The 16896-nt window shown below is 40.2% G+C and overlaps 1 protein-coding gene across 1 annotated transcript; it reads left to right on the forward strand.

The window, feature by feature from the left end:
- The first annotated feature begins 220 nt into the window (after positions 1-220).
- Positions 221-1275, forward strand: LOC131163369 (uncharacterized). The gene is made up of 2 exons (XM_058119964.1): positions 221-511; positions 1135-1275. The coding sequence occupies exons 1-2, from the start codon at positions 221-223 to the stop codon at positions 1273-1275; spliced, it is 432 nt and encodes a 143-aa protein (XP_057975947.1).
- Positions 1276-16896: the final 15621 nt, after the last annotated feature.

Here is a 16896-nt window from a genome sequence, read left to right on the forward strand (position 1 = left end):
AGGTTGATGATTGGGTTCAATCCAGTGTGGTATCAGAGCATTTTAAATGTTATAGTATATAAAAAAAAACCCAGTTAAATAGCAGGTCGTTACAACACCATCTAGATTAGTGATGAAATGTCAAAGGGTGCTTAAGGGTTATCCGATAGAAATCCAAGGTAGAGTGTTATCAACTGATCTAGTTGTGCTTGATATGCATGACTTTGATATAATACTGGGTATGGACTGGCTAGCGACGAACTATGCTAACATTGATTGTTATCAGAAGAAGGTGATTTTTAGACCACCCGACAAGCTAGAATTCAGTTTTGTGGGGTCGCAGGTGAGTTCCCCGCCCCAGTTAGTGTCATCCATGCAGGCAAGAAGACTACTCCTGGATGGGTGTCAGGGGTTTATGGCTTTCGTGAAAGAGGTGTCAGAGAATGAGTTGAAGCTTAGCGGCACACCAGTGGTTAAAGAATTCTTAGATGTTTTTCCAGAAGAATTTTCAAGGTTGCCTCTCGACCATGAGGTAGATTTCCCTATTGATCTACTTTTGAGGATGACACCAATCTCTAAAGCTCCGTACCGAATGACTCCAATAGAATTGAGAGAGTTGAAGAATCAGTTGCGAGACTTGCTGGATCAGGGATTCGTTCGACCCAGTGTATCGTCGTGGGGAGCTCTAGTGTTGTTTGTAAAGAAGAAAAACGAGTCTATGAGGATGTGTATAGATTACAGAGAAATAAATAAGGTGATGATCAAGAACATATATCCTCTACCCCGTATAGATGATTTATTTGATTAGTTCCAGAGTACACGAGTTTATTCTAAAATTGACCTTAGATCAGGTTATCATTAGGTGAAGGTAAAAGCAGAAGACGTCTCGAAGATAACTTTTAAGACCAGGTATGGGCATTATGAATTTCTCGTCATGCCTTTTGGTCTGACGAATGCTCCTGCAGTATTCATGGATTTGATGAACGAATCTTTCATCAGTATTTAGACCAGTTTGTCGTGGTTTTCATTAATAATATATTGATATACTCGAGGAGTTTTGAGGAGCATAAGCCACACTTACGACTAGTACTCTAGACGCTTAGGGAAAAGAGTTTGTATGCTAAGTTCAGTAAATGCAAATTTTGGTTAAATAAGGTGGCATTTCTGGGACACGTTATCTTAAGTGATGGAATTTCAGTGGATCCCAGCAAGATTGATGCAGTTGTGAAGTGGGTCAGGCCAATAAATGTTCAGGAAATCAGGATTTTCTTCGGGCTAGCAGGTTATTACCATTGATTTGTTGAGGGGTTCTCGGCATTATCAGGGCCTCTAACGCGACTGACAAAAAAAAATGTCAAGTTTGAATAGGATGATAGCTGTGAATAGAGTTTCCAAGAACTGAAGTAGAGGCTCATCACTACACTAGTGTTGATCATCCGATCAAGGGGTAATGGTTATGTTATCTACAGTGATGCGCCCTTGAAAGGACTTGGTTGTGTATTGATGCAACGAGATAGGGTAGTAGCGTATGCTTCTAGGTAGTTGAAAGAGTCTGAAAAGAACTACCCTATCCACGATCTTGAATTGGCTGTAATGGTACACACGCTAAAGATTTGAAGGCATTACTTGTACGGTGAAAGATGCGGGATATTCTCTTACCACAAAAGTCTAAAGTACTTCTTTACGCAGAAGGAATTGAATATGAAGCAAAGAAGATGGTTGGAACTTAACAAGGACTATTATTGCACCATCAGCTACCATCTAGATAAAGCAAATATGGTAGCTAATGCACTGAGCCATAAATTAGGGGGTGCAGCACAGTTAGCAACAGTAATTCAACATCCGATCTTGATGGATCTGGAGAGATTTGACATGGAGTTGGTTGAGTGCGATCATCAGGCTTTTGTTGCCAACCTAGTGGTGCAGCCTACGTTGTATAAAAAGATTAATGCAGCCCAGAAGAATGACACAGAGTTAGTGGAATTAATCGAGAAAATGCAGGATAGACAAGGGGAGGAATTCAATATTTTAGATGACGGAGCTTTGCGGTTCCATTCTAGATTGTGCGTGCATGCAGATGCCGATATCAGAAGGACGATCCTTGAGGAGGCTTATAGGTCCCTATATACAGTTCATCCCGATAGCACTAAAATGTATCAGGATCTACGAGAGTCCTTTTGGTGGAGCGGCGTGGAGAGAGAAATTTCCAAAATTGTGCAGCAGTGCCTGACATGTTAGCAAATTAAGGCTGGGCACCAGAGGCTCGCTGGCCAGTTGCAGCCACTTTTCATCTCAAAGTGGAAGTGGTGCCATGTTTCTATGGACATGGTGACTGGTTTACCACCGGCGCGATAGGGGCAGAATGCTATTTGGGTGGTCGTTGATAGATTGACAAAGATTGCTCATTTCATTCCCATTAAAGTCAACTACTCCATGGACAGACTGACAGAGATATATATTCAGGAGATCGTGCAATCACATGGAGTGCCAGTGTTTATTGTATCAGACCGAGACCCACATTTCACGTCACGTTTTTGGAGGAGCTTACAGGAGGCTCTAGGGTCTCAATTATCTTTCAACATGGTGTTTCATCCTCAGACGGATGGCCAGACTGAGAGGGTGATTCAGATCTTATAAGATATGATGTAGGCATGCGTGCTTTGGGGTAGTTGGACCCAGTATATGCCACTGGTAGAGCTTGCATACAATAAAAACTATAAAGCCAACATTGGCCTATATATGCGGGCATTGTCTAGTGGAGCACAACAATCACGAGCTATGTAGTTAGGTTTGCCATAGTTGTAGCACACAGTACTCCCACCCCGACATTCTCCCCAATGCCTCCAATTACATCTAGCACAAAGTGTAACGCTCTGGACCCGCCACGTGGGCCCGGAGTGTTAAGAGACCAACATGCGTCTCTGATACCATTCACGCAGTGGAAATATTTTAATTAACCTCAAACATAATATACCAAAGTTCTATAATTACATAAGCATACCATAAAATTAATATTACAATACCTGTATGAAATATATATTAAACATAGAACTAAAATACATATCCGATCTGATATCCACTCACAAAACTACTCCGCACAGGAGCTATCTAAGCTCGATCACCTAGATAACCTGAAAAGATTAAATCATCGACGGAGTGAGATACCTCTTAGTAAGGAAGAAATAATTTACAATAGTATGTGGCTAAAGTATTTAATATATAATTAAAATAACCATACAAACACATTCATACTCCAATAGTAGCCGAAATAACACACTCATAATCACACCATGGTCAATATCTCTGTCACCCAATCACATGCCCACATATCTGATTATTTTAACTAATAATTCCCAAGAATAGGGAAGTCTACCCGCCCATACAAGTAGATTCCCTCTACTCTAGCGCTAACACCAGGGCACTCACCTTTCTCAGTAAGCTCTCAAGTTATGTATCCAAGTAAAGTCTCCGAGAATAGGAAAGGTCACCGGCCCATACAAGTGGTTTCCCTCTACTCTGGTATCCACAAACAATTACCAGAGTACTCGCCTTCCTCAGCAAGCCCTCAGGTGGAGTAATCTACTTTACCCTAAATACTTAATTAAAGTTACTCACAAGCATTTCCATTTATTTCACAGAGTTCCACATAATCGTGCATACCACAATCAATCCACACAGTCTTCAATCATACCCACAAAGAGTCTATATCCACACAAAATGTAATCGTCCACATAGGACTATCAATCACACAGCATACATGTCCACACAATATTGGTCCACATAGGACTAATCAATCACACAGTATACATGTCCACAAAGGGCTGGTCCACACAGGACTAATCAATCACACAACATACATGTCCACACAGGATTGGTCCATACAGGACTAATCAATCCACACAGGTTACAAAACAAACACCCTGTGCATGGTAAATAGGTAAACAACCTCCTCATACCACAACCAATGTTTACCTTCTAATATAAATGCCCATATAACGACCTCCTCATACGACTGCCAACGTTATATGACGGATATACCAGGTACGTTATAACGACCTCCTCATACCACTGCCAACACTATATCGCAATTTACATGAACCACAACATAAATCAACAGCAAACCAATCATTCAACACATTCACAGCTCTACCACAATATACACAACATCAGTATCCACAATCAACTAGTATATTCAACCAACCAGAAATCACAGCCAACAATATTCACAATCACCACAAATTATCACTCCACAGTACTCGCAACCATTTAATTTTCAAAGCTATTTTCAGGCCACAAAATTTTTCCCATTATATTTTATATTTAAAAACAGTATTTTCAATATCAGCATGGTTCAGAAAATTATACCTGAATATGTAGAAATTATACCCAAAATTATTTAGTTTAAAATTAATAAAAATATTGTTATAAAGTATTTCCCCTTACCTGCTCCTCGGGAATTCCTGCTCAAAATTCGAACAAAACGAGACCCTGTATTCCAAAAATCTCAACTTTCTCAAATCTTAGAAAAATACTCATTTAATACTTCTTAGGCTCCAAATACCTCAAAATAATAATAAAACATTAAATTATCTCACTTATCTTGGTTTTGGGATGTTTCCCAAACTTCTCAAATCAAAAATCTGCTCCGCCTATATTGTGAAGAATCTTCCTAGGAGTCTCGTGGTAGCTTTTGATTGTCAAACCGAGCTAAATCCGACCCGAAATCAAAGATAGAAAGAAAAGGAGCAGTAGGTAGAGAGAGAAATAGAAGAAAAATAAAATTCCTCCACTAAAATCTAATTTTTGCCTATTTATAAGCAACTTGCCACGTGACCTCATCGACGATACATTTGGACTTGTTGACAAGCCCAAGAACACCACTTGTAGATGAGACTGGGAGCTCGTCAATGAGATTCGGAATGTGAGAACCTCTCTCGGTATGACAACGCTTAGAAGATTGCTCGTCGATGAGAAAATTCCAGCTCATCGACGAGCGCCACTGAAGAAAAATAAAAATCCTCCACTGAAATCTAATTTTTTCCTATTTATAAGCAACTTGTCACATTGCCTCATCGACGATACATTTGGACTTGTCAACGAGCCCAAGAACACCACTCGTAGATGAGACCGGGAGCTCGTCAATGAGATTCATAATGTGAGAACCTCTCTCAGTATGACAAGGCTCAGAAGATTGCTCGTTGATGAGAAAATTCCAGCTCGTCGACGAGCACCTGCTTATTACCCTTTAAAAATTCCTTTTCCATTTTCTTCTATTTCTCCTTTTTCCTTTTATCATCTTCCTTATTATTTTAAATAGTTAAAATTTTTTAGGTCGTTACACAAAGGGGGCGGGATGAATTCTCTCAGTAATCCTGATCAACTTTATCCGACCTCTGACCCCCAGTGTAGAGACCCAAACCCGAAATGAGATGGGTTCTTCGACGAAGGAGTCATGTTCGTCGATAAAGTCCTTCAGAGCCTCATCAACAGAATTCAGAGCCTCGTTGACAAGCAAATACCGAGCGAGTTAGAGAAATATTCGAAACTTGGGTTCGACGACGAAGGAATGGCTTCATCGACAAGCTGTGTGGCAGATTCGTCGACAAAGACGCCTCCTCGTCGACGAGTTGGACTTGGTCAAAGGCCCTATAAATATCCATTTTGGTTGCTTAGGAGCTAAGTTTCTTCCCAAAAGCTCTCTCTCTCTCTCTCTCTCTCTCTAACCTGCAGTTTTCCCTCTCTCTCAAAGATTCTTCGTCGTTCGTCATCCGTTTCTAAAAACGGAGGGTACTGCATGGATCAAAAGAGGAAACTCTACAATTCTAGCGGATCGGAATGTCGTTTCATAGATTTTTGGGTTTTCCCAAAAATCGAGGTAAGGATCTGATTTCAATTTTGATTGGATATTTGGATAGTAGTCAAAATTATAGTAGGGTTATGTTTTGTGGTTTTAGGTTTCCAAGATCCCGGGTTGTCAGTTTGGATCAGTTTTGTACGTAGTTTTGTTTCAAGTTTAAGGTAAGGGGAATTTGATTACAACAACATTTTTGGAAAACTAACGGCTAAAAAGCTAGTTTATACTTATATGTATGATTTAACTGCTTATTTTCTAAATTCTACCAAGTAGAAAAGTCGGTTTTACGATTTTACGATTTTTGGTAAAAACGAGAATTTTGGCGTATGGTCTCCAAACTTTACAAAAATCACTTATTTGCATTTAAACTATAGTAAGAGATGCTTAAATCCTTTACTTTTCCATTTAAATGAAGTTTACTAAACCTTTTATCATTTATAGGATTTTTGGATTAAACTCGTGTGATATATGTTGAAATGGAAATGTATGAATTTTCTATACTATGTGTATGAGAGATATAGGGACTGAAGTTCCAAATTTGTTATACTGAAAATGTGGAAAATAGAGGTAGGTTATACACCGAGCTGTATCAGTGAAACAAAAACGGGTAAACCGAGTGGATAGGCACGGGTTTGAACCCGATGTGATTATTTGAATTTGTGAAAATACTGGAATTGCACATGTTACTATATTTTGCTATAAATTGTATATATGATAAATGGAACCACAACTTACTGCCAGAGGAGTTGAAAGATACTCCAGTAAAAGGGGTTGAAAGATACTCCAATGTGAGAAGTTGAAAAAACTTCATTAATGGAGTTGAAAGATACTCCCAATGGCAGGGAATTCCTTAGCTGGAAGGGTACAGTGCAACCACACATGTAAATCAATGTGGGTACATAGATAGTCGGCTAGCAGGAGTAATGAAACCACTGGTGAAATAATAAATCAAATGGGAGCAGTCGAACTATATATTAGATACTTGACAAATGCCTGCACGAACAGGGCATTGTTGGAGATATCAATGCACAACCCGTGCCACGGGGTAAATAGGAAAAACATGTTATGACAAGCTGGTCGTTGTTCTAATATTCATATGCATGATTTAAATACTAGAATGTGCAAATAAATCTTATATATTGCAGTATTGTAAAGAAATGTTTTACGTATATATATATATGGGTTTTATTCAAATATGCACATGTGGTCACACACTGTTGTAACACTTTCTCCCTTACTGAGAGGTGTCTTACCCCATTATACAAACTTTGTTTTTAGGTCCATCAGGACATCGGTCCTAATTGCTTAAGGGACTTAAAGAATTATTTTTGGTTGTAGCATACGTAAGTAGTTTATGTGTATATTGAACTTAGTAGGAATGTCTCTTTTGGGGTTGTATTAGTGTTCTAAGTCTATATAAATGTATTTGTGGATACAACAGTAAACTTTGGTATATGTCTATTTGACATCCCGATGAATGTTTATGCTTTTTCACAACATTTACATTCCTGTTATGTATATGTTACACCCATATGTCCCTGTTTAGGGCGGGTTGTCTATGTATCTTGAACAGGTATATGTATTTTCTATAAGTGAGTGACACCTAGGTCCGTATTAAGGGTTGGGTTGTTACAGTTGGTATCAGAGCCATAGCCAGTCGGAAGTATGATTTGATTCATGCTGCCTAGTTCAGGATATGTGCAAAACCTAGGAGTTGCTAGTTGTGATAGTTTAGAATATACTAGAGTATAGGACATGGATAAGACCTTGAGTTTTGCTTTGTATACCTGGAGACGTGAATCCATTGATAGACTTCTATGTTTATTTGGATCAATCAAAAGGTTCAAGAAAATCACGGCAATACATTGACGGTTTTGTTTCCAAGTGGAAGGGTGGAACTTGAATTAGAATGAGAATGTCAAATTAATGGAGTATGTCAATATTGGGGATATGAATTTAAGGGATTGAGCCTATAGCATGATAGTACTAGTTGATTCTTAGGCTATTACCTTTCTTATGGATTCTCATAATTGTTTTTCAGGATGGAATTTAGGGATATTACTGCCGACGTGGGAGGCAATAGTAGTGGGGGTTCCGGACCTGAGGCTGGTGGTGACCCCACTAGTGTATTGTGTGATTTCGTATAGTAGGTCATGGCTGAGGTAGTGCGAACGAATAGAAGTCAGGACCGTTCTACAACTGAGATGGGTTGCTCCATTGATCAATTCACCAAACTGAAGCCTTCGGTGAAGTGAAGAAGGCCTGAAAGTTTCAGAGGGGTCCGAGGAAGGACATTCATAGGAAGACGTCAATTCTGGAGTTACAAGACTTTGCTATGTTGGTTGACAAAGCCATCGTGGTAGAGGAGTGTTTGCTTAAGGATGTAAAGGCCCATGTTCCGAAGAAGAGGCCAGTGCCTCCTAGTTCTTCATGTGGGGCAAAGCAAGGTAATTGGAAAAAGAATAGTGGTGGTATGTCTCAGAACACTACACATTTTCAACGTTGCCCTTTATGTGGTAGGAGAGACCTTGGGCAATGTTGGTTGTCTACGAGGGCTTGTATGCGGTGTGGTAGGTAAGGGCACCAGATGAGAGACTGTTCGATGCAGGGAAATAGTAGAGCCCCGTAATAGCCATACAGAGGGAATGCTACGACACAACGTGGCGGTCAACAGGGAGTACGACCCAGGCTAGGGTGTATTCTCTGACTCCTAGTGATGCTGAGAACGCTGGTGACGTAGTCACAAGTATCATTTACATGTTTTCTCATGAAGTTATTGTATCATTTGACTCCGGGGCAACACATTCTTTTATTTCTCGAGGTTTTGTAAAATTGTATGGATTAGAGGTACAATTGTTAGATTATGAACTAATGGTGGCTACATCGTCTAGATCTGTGGTCGGGTGTAGCAAGGTAGTTCGTGACTTCCCGGTTAAAATTCGAGGAAGGGTGCTACTAGTTGATCTTGTGGTGTATGACATGTATGACTTTGATATCATCCTAGGGACGGACTGGTTGTTTTCCAGTTATGCCAGTATCGATTGCCACATGAGGGAGGTGTTGTTTAGACCGCCAGGAAAGCAAGAATTTCAGTTCCTTGGATCGTGTGTGGATTCTACACCACGGATCCTTTCTACTATGCAAGTTAGAATGCTACTCCTTGAAGGGTGCCAAGGGTATCTGGCGTTTGTGAAAGACATGCTAGCAGAAAAACTGGAATAGGAGATGATTGCTATAGTATGCAAGTTCCCTGATGTGTTTCCAGAGGACTTGCCAAGGTTACCTCCGGACCGTGAAGTGGAATTTGCTATTGAGTTAGCTCCAGGCACGACGCTGATATCGAAAGCTCTGTATCGTATGGCTCTAGCTAAAATAAGAGAGTTGAAAGAACAGCTTCAGGAGCTGCTAGACAAGGGGTACATTTGACCCAGTGTTTCTCCTTGGGGAGCACCGGTCTTATTTGTGAAGAAGAAGGATGGGTTGATGAGGATGTGCATCGACTACCAAGAACTGAATAAGGTGACAATAAAGAATAAATATCCGCTACCCAGGATCGATGATTTTTTTTACCAACTCCAAGGTACACAGGTCTTCTCCAAGTTTGACCTACGGTTTGGGTACCACCAGCTGAAGGTGAAAGTGGAGGACGTTTTGAAAACTACATTTCAAACTCGGTATGGCCATTATGAATTTATGGTTATGCCTTTTAGTTTGACTAATGCACTTGCAGCATTTATGGATTTGATGAATAAGGTCTTCCACGAATATCTAGACCGGTTCGTTGTGGTATTTATCGATGATATCCTAGTGTACTCTAGGAGTGCTGCAGAGCATGAAGTTCATTTAAGGCTAGTATTGCAAATGCTTTGGGATAAGAGGTTGTGTGCTAAATTGAAGAAGTGCGAGTACGAATTACATTTCTAGGGCACGTAGTGTCTAAAGAAGGTATATCAGTGGACCCGAGTAAGATTGAAGTAGTAGTGGATTGGGAGAGACCGAAGAGTGTTTAGGAGGTTAGAAGTTTTTTGGGTCTTGCAAGTTACTACCATCGGTTTGTGGAAGGATTCTCTAGTTTAGCAAGTCCTTTGACGAAACTCATGCGGAAGAACGTGAGGTATGATTGGACGGATGAGTGCGAGCTGAGTTTCTAGGAGCTGAAACGGCGACTGGTCACTACTCCAGTTCTAACTCTTCCATCCAGTGATGGTGGCTTCGTTATTTATTGTGATGCTTCAAAAGGGGTCTAGGTTGTGTTCTAATGCAGCAAGGCAAGGTAGTTGCTTACGCTTCTCGTCAACTCAAAGAATACGAGAAGAACTACCTGACGCATGATATGGAGTTAGCAGCGGTAGTGTTTGCGCTGAAAATTTGGAGGCACTACTTGTACAGTGAAAGGTGTGAGATTTTTACCGACCATAAAAGTCTTAAATACTTTTTCACCCAGAAAGAGCTCAACATGAGATAGCGTAGATGGCTTGAGTTGATTAAAGACTACGACTGTACTATTAGTTATCACCCAGGAAAAGCTAATGTGGTAGTTAATGCTCTGAGTCGGAAGTCTATTGATGCATCAGTCTCAGCAGTGGAGGTTCAGCATCAGATCTGTATGGACCTTAAAAGGTTGAGTTTGGAGGTAGTAGAAGGAAAACATCAGGCTATCCTTACTAGCTTGGTGGTACAGCCAACTTTGTAGGAGAGGATCCGTGTGATGCAGAAGGAGGATCCCGAGTTGGTTGAAGTTACGAAAGGAATTCAGAAGGGGTGAAGCCGGATTTCAGTGTCTCCGGTGATGGGATATTAAGATTTCGCGGCAGGGTTTGTGTATCGAATGATGTTGTGATTAAACGGGTCATTCTAGAGGAGGCACATCGTTCACTTTACACTGTACATCATGGTAGTACGAAAATGTACCAGGATTTAAGGGAATCTTTCTGGTGGTCTAACATGAAAAGAGAGATTGCCCGTTTTGTAGAGTAATGCCTGACATGTCAACGGATCAATCAGAACATTAGAAAGTAACAGGACCACTTCAGCCACTCGACGTTCCTGATTGGAAGTGGGAACATGTCTCGATGGATTTTGTGACGGGTTTACCTACGGCGGTGCGTGGGCAGAATGCCATATGGGTTATAGTGGATCAGCTGACGAAGACTGCACATTTCATTCCAATCAGAGTCAGCTACTCACTAAATAGGCTAGCAGGACTTTATGTGCAGAAGGTGGTACGACTCCACGGTGTCCCTATTTCTATTGTTTCATATTGGGATCTGCGTTTTACATCTCGTTTCTTGAAGGGTTTACAGGATGCCTTGGGATCGCGACTGACGTTCAGTACGTCTTTTCACCCGCAGACGGATGGACAGTCGGAGAGGACTATTCAGACAATAGAGGATATGTTGTGAGCTTGTGTACTGGATTTTGGTGATAGTTGGATACGATATCTACCGCTTGTTGAATTTGTATATAACAACAGTTACCAGGCGAGCATAGAGATGGCACCTTGTGAGGCTTTGTATGGTCGTCGGTGTCGATCTCCGTTGTACTGGGATCAGGTAGGTGAGCAGAAGATACTGGGTCCAAAAATAGTTCAGCAGACCTCTGCGAAGGTCGAATTAATCAGGGAAAGGATCAAAGCAGCTCAAGGTCGACAGAAGAGTTATGCTGATACTCATCGACGAGATTTTGAATTCGAGGTAAGAGATATGGTATTCCTTAGAATCGCTCCGATGAAAGGGGTGATGAGGTTGTGGAAGAAGGGGAAGCCAAGTCTTCGGTATATTGGGCCTTTTGAGATCCTTGAAAGGATAGGTTCAGTTGCTTATTGAGTGGCTTTACCTCCAGCACTATCCAGAGTTCATGATGTATTTCACGTGTCTGTACTAAGGAAGTACATACTAGATCCATCACACGTACTAAGTTACGAACCTCTAGAGATCAGCGATGCCTTATCGTATGAGGAAGTACGAGTGCAGATATTGGATCGGAAGGTGTAGTAGTTATTTACTCAGGAAATACCTCTCGTAAAGGTATTATGGCATAACCATGCAGTGGAAGAAGCGTCATAGGAATTAGAATCTGAAATACGCCAGAAGTACCCACAGTTATTTGATGATATATAAGTATGTATAGTAGTGTAGATGGTATAGATTAAATGGTATGATCTTTGGGAGAGTTTTGTTTATGTATGTAATCTTCTGAAGTATCTTTTGTGTAACCACGATATTCTTCCACCATATGTGAGGGTATGTAATGAATTTGGGCCAAAGTCACTTTGTAAGTAACGATCGACTCTTTTGTAAAGCGGGACTATAAGAAAAGATTATGTTAGCAATTGTTAGTAAATTTCGAGGACGAAATTCTTATAAGGAGGGGAGATTGTAGAAACCTAAACCCAAAATGAGCTGGGTTCGTCGACGAAGGAGTCACGTTCGTTGATGAAGTCCTTCAAAGCCTCATTGACAAGCAAATACCGAGCGGGTCAGAGAAATATCCGAAACTTGGGCTCGGCAACGAAGGAATGGCTTCGTCGACAAGCTGTGTGGCAGATTCGTCGATGAAGACGCCTCCTCGTTGACGAGTTGGACTTGGTCAAAGGCCCTATAAATATCTATTTTGGTTGCTTAGGAGCTAAGTTTCTTCCCAAAAGCTCTCTCTCTCTCTCTCTCTAACCTGCGATTTTCTTTCTCCCTCTCTTTAAGATTCTTCGTCGTTCGTCGTCCGTTTCCAAAACCGGAGGGTACTGCGTGGATCAGAAGAGGAAACTCTACACTTTTAGCAGATCAGATCGTCGTTTCGGAGATTTTTGGGTTTTCCCAAAAATCGAGGTAAGGATCTGATTTCAGTTTTGATTCGATATTTGGATGGTAGTCGAAATTATAGTAGGGTTATGTTCTATGGTTTTAGGTTTCCAGGATCCCGGGTTGTCAATTTGAATCGGTTTTGTACGTAGTTTCGTTTCAAGTTTAAGGTAAGGGGAATTTGATTACAACAGCATTTTTGGAAAACTAAACCGCTAAAAAGCTAGTTTATACTTATATGTATGATTTAACTGCTTATTTGCTAAATTCTACCAGGTAGAAATGCCGGTAATACGATTTTACGATTTTTGGTAAAAACGAGGATTTTGGCGTATAGTTTCCAAACTTTACAAAAATCACTTATTTGCATTTAAACTGTAGTAGGAGATGCTTAAATCCTTTACTTTTCCATTTAAATGAAGTTTACTGAACTTTTTATCATTTAGCAGTTTTTTGGATTAAACTCGCGTGGTATATGTTGAAATGGAAATGTATGAATTTTCTATACTATGTGTATGAGATATAGGGACTGAAGTTCCAAATTTGTTATACTGAAAATGTAGAAAATAGAGGCCGGTTATACACCGAGCTATATCAGTGAAACAAAAAGGGGTAAATCGAGTGGATAGGCGTCGGTTTGAGCCCGATGTGATTATTTGAACTTGTGAAAATACTGGAATTGCACATGTTACTATATTTTGCTATAAATTTTATATATGATAAATGGAACCACAGCTTGCTACCAAAGGAGTTTAAAGATACTCCAGTAAAAGGGGTTGAAAGATACTCCAATGTGAGAAGTTGAAAAAGCTTCATTAATGGAGTTGAAAGATACTCCCAATGGCAGGGAATTCCTCAGCTGGAAGGGTACAGTGCAACCACACATGTAAATCAATGTGGGTACATAGATAGTCGGCTAGCAGGAGTAATGAAACCACTGGTGAAATAATAAACCAGATGGGGGCAGTTAGACTATATATTAGATACTTGACAAATGCCTGCACGAACAGGGCATTGTTGGAGATATCAGTGCATAACCCGTGTCACGGGGTAAATCGGAAAAACATGTTATGACAAGCTGGTCGTTGTTCTAATATTCATATGCATGATTTAAATACTAGAATGTGCGAATAAATCTTATATATTGCAGTATTGTAAAGAAATGTTTTATGTATATATATATGGGTTTTATTCAAATATGCATATGTGGTCACACACTGTTATAACACTTTCTCCCTTACTGAGAGGTGTCTCACCCCATTATACAACCTTTGATTTCAGGTCCATCAGGACGTCGATCCTAGTTGCTTAAGGGACTTTAAGAATTGTTTTTGGTTGTAGCATACGTAAGTAGTTTATGTGTATATTGAACTTAGTAGGAATGTCTCTTTTGGGGTTGTATTAGTGTTCTAAGTCTGTATAAATGTATTTAAGGATACAACAGTAAACTTTGGTATATGTCTATTTGAAATCCCGATGAATGTTTAAGTTTTTCCGCAACATTTACATTCTTGTTTTGTATGAGTTACACTCGTATGTCCCTATTTAGGGCGGGTTGTCTATGTATCTTGAACATGTACAGGTATTTGCTATGAGTGAGTGACACCTGGGTCCATATTAAGGGTCGGGTCATTACACCCAGCATCTCGATCTCCCTTCTAGAAATCCTATCAGACATCAATATATGAATTCGAAGATAGGGATCTCTTCTTCTGTTTTGCCTCTGCCTCACACTCCTGTATATTGATCTCAACTGCCATGACTCTATCCACCAGCTCAGAGAAACTCTGAGTCATCAATGCCACAACCTGAGCGCGTATCCTTATTCTTAATCCTTTCTCAAACATCCGAGCTTTCAGAGGCTCGTCCGGGACCATATGTGGAGCAAAACGTGATAACTCCACAAACTTAGCCGCATATTATTGCATCGTAAAGGACCCCTGAGTCAAGTGTAGAAATTCTTTTGATTTCGCCTCTCGGGTGGTAACCGGGAAGTATTTGACGAAGAACACCTCCTTGAAATGACTCTAGGTAATAGATGTATACCCTGGCCGCTGCTCCTCCACCAGTTTTTTTTACCTCTACCATCTTTTGGCCTCCCTAACCAGTTTGAAGGTGGCTGTAAGAACCCGACTTGATGTATGTAGATTGAATAAATGAAAAAGGGTGAAAAGGTAAATTTTGTAGGTTTCATCGACGAAGGCCCTCGTACTATTCGTCGCTAAAATTCAGAGTCTTGTCGATGAATAGATACCGAATGTGTTGTAAAATATCAGAATAGGGTTCGTCACCGAAGGAGCCGATTCGTTGACGAAATGTATGGAGGGTTCATAGACAAAGGAGCTGATTCGTTGCCGAAGGCGCCATCTCTTCGATGAGGTTGGACGAATCAAAAGGACTATAAATATCCTATTTTATTGCTTTATGGCTAAGTAAGCTAAAACTCTCTTTCTCTCTCTCTCTCTCTCTCTCTCTCTCTCTCTCTCTCTTCGATTCTTCCCTGTTCGACACCTAATTCGATGATCCGATATTACTGTGTGGATCAGGGGAGGAATCTCTTCGAGAATAGTGAATCAGATCTTTGTTTCGGGGATTTTTGAGTTTTGACCCAAAATCGAGGTAAAGGTTCGATTTCAATTTCGTTTCGATTTATATGTAGTAATAAAAACTATAGTGAAGTATAGTTCTTAGATGTTTAGGCTTTGGGAACTCGGTTCGTAGTTTTGGAGTCATAGAGTTCATATTTTGGTATTTGGGAAAAGGTAAGGGCTGTTTATATCAATTATTTTTGAAATCGGGATCGGTAAACCTATAGTTTACGATCGTATGTATATTTTGATTACTTATTTAGGAAAATCTATCGAGTACAAATGTATTTTCAGGTTACAGTTTTTGGGAAAATTTGGAGGTTTCTGGAATCATCTCTATCTTCTTGGAGAAACCATATGTTGTATTAAAAATGTAGTATTGAGATGACCGTACCCATATTTGTATTAAATTGTATTCTTGAACTGAAAATGATAGGATTTGCGGTATACCAAATAAGTGTGGAATGAACTGTTGTATGTAAAATGTTCCAAATTTTGTAAAAACAGCTAGGGGCGGCTAATTACCATACGCTGATGAGTATAAGGACATGAGTTCCAAAATTGTTCCAAGTTTTGTAAATTAGTTAGGGGCAGCTAATTACCATACGCTGAATCAGTTAGGGGCGGCTAGTTACCGTATATTGATGTCATGTCTCGGCTAATTACCGTGGGCGATAATGTCCGACTCTATATCCTAGGGTGCAAAATATCGCTTGTAATTTTCGACTGGTCACCGATGGGTGTGAACTACATTGTAGTGGCAACGGTATCGCTGTGAGGTTTCGGTTATCACAGGTTATTAGGTGCTCGTATTGGCATCGTTATCGTTGTGAGGCTTCGATTATCGCAGGGTAATTAGATGCTTAGTGTGACGACACTGACCGTATGTTTGGATATCGTATGTACTAGAACTGGATTGTGAAAAATACCGAAAATGTATTGAACTGTATTGTACTATATTATATTGTGTTATGTTTTACGCCGAAATAACACTCGTATGCCACACACTGATATCACACTGATATAACTTGCTTTCTTCCTTACTGAGAGGTGTCTCACCTCGAATTTACAAATATTTTTCAGGTCCTTCTAGTAGCTGAAACTAGCATCCTAGCGTCCGGAAGCGTGGGTGTCAATTGGCTGCGTTTAGTACCTGTGTAAGTACGGGTTTTGTAACCAAATTGTCATTATTGGGTTTTGTAGACACCCAGAGTATGTATTGTATTTTGGGAACTTATATTCTAGTTATGTATAGACTATGGTATGGTATGATGTACGTATAGAAAGAATATTTATGCTGCGTATTGGATTAGTATGGATATGTATGTGAATGTGTATAGGGTGTATATGAACCCCACGAGGTCGGACCCTCATTCAGTTTAGTATCATCTATGTTTTAATTGATACAGAGACAGGTTAGCTTACTATATTCACACCGGGGACACATCTGTGGGTTTGGGGTGTGACAGTGGCGTATTGTACCTTTTGTTCCTCAATACAGTGTAGCACAGTCAGGTGTTCCTCCATCTTCTGAATCCAATCCTTAGCTACAATCGGATTTGAACCCCCTTCAAAGTCTCCAATAATAGGAAAGGTTACTCGCCCATACAAGTAGTTTCCCTCTGCTCTAGCATCAACTGAAAATACCAGGGCACTCGCCTTTCTCAACAAACTCTTG

The sequence above is a fragment of the Malania oleifera genome, chromosome 9, assembly GCF_029873635.1.
Source record: "Malania oleifera isolate guangnan ecotype guangnan chromosome 9, ASM2987363v1, whole genome shotgun sequence".
Taxonomy (NCBI): Eukaryota; Viridiplantae; Streptophyta; class Magnoliopsida; order Santalales; family Ximeniaceae; genus Malania; species Malania oleifera.

Excerpts from the sequence above, each read along its gene's own strand:
- LOC131163369 (XM_058119964.1), top strand. The coding sequence starts at position 221 with ATGGACTGGCTAGCGACGAACTATGCTAACATTGATTGTTATCAGAAG. Across the intron at positions 512-1,134 it reads GGTTGCCTCTCGACCATGAG|GTGGCATTTCTGGGACACGT; the intron begins GTAGATTTCCCT and ends TGGTTAAATAAG.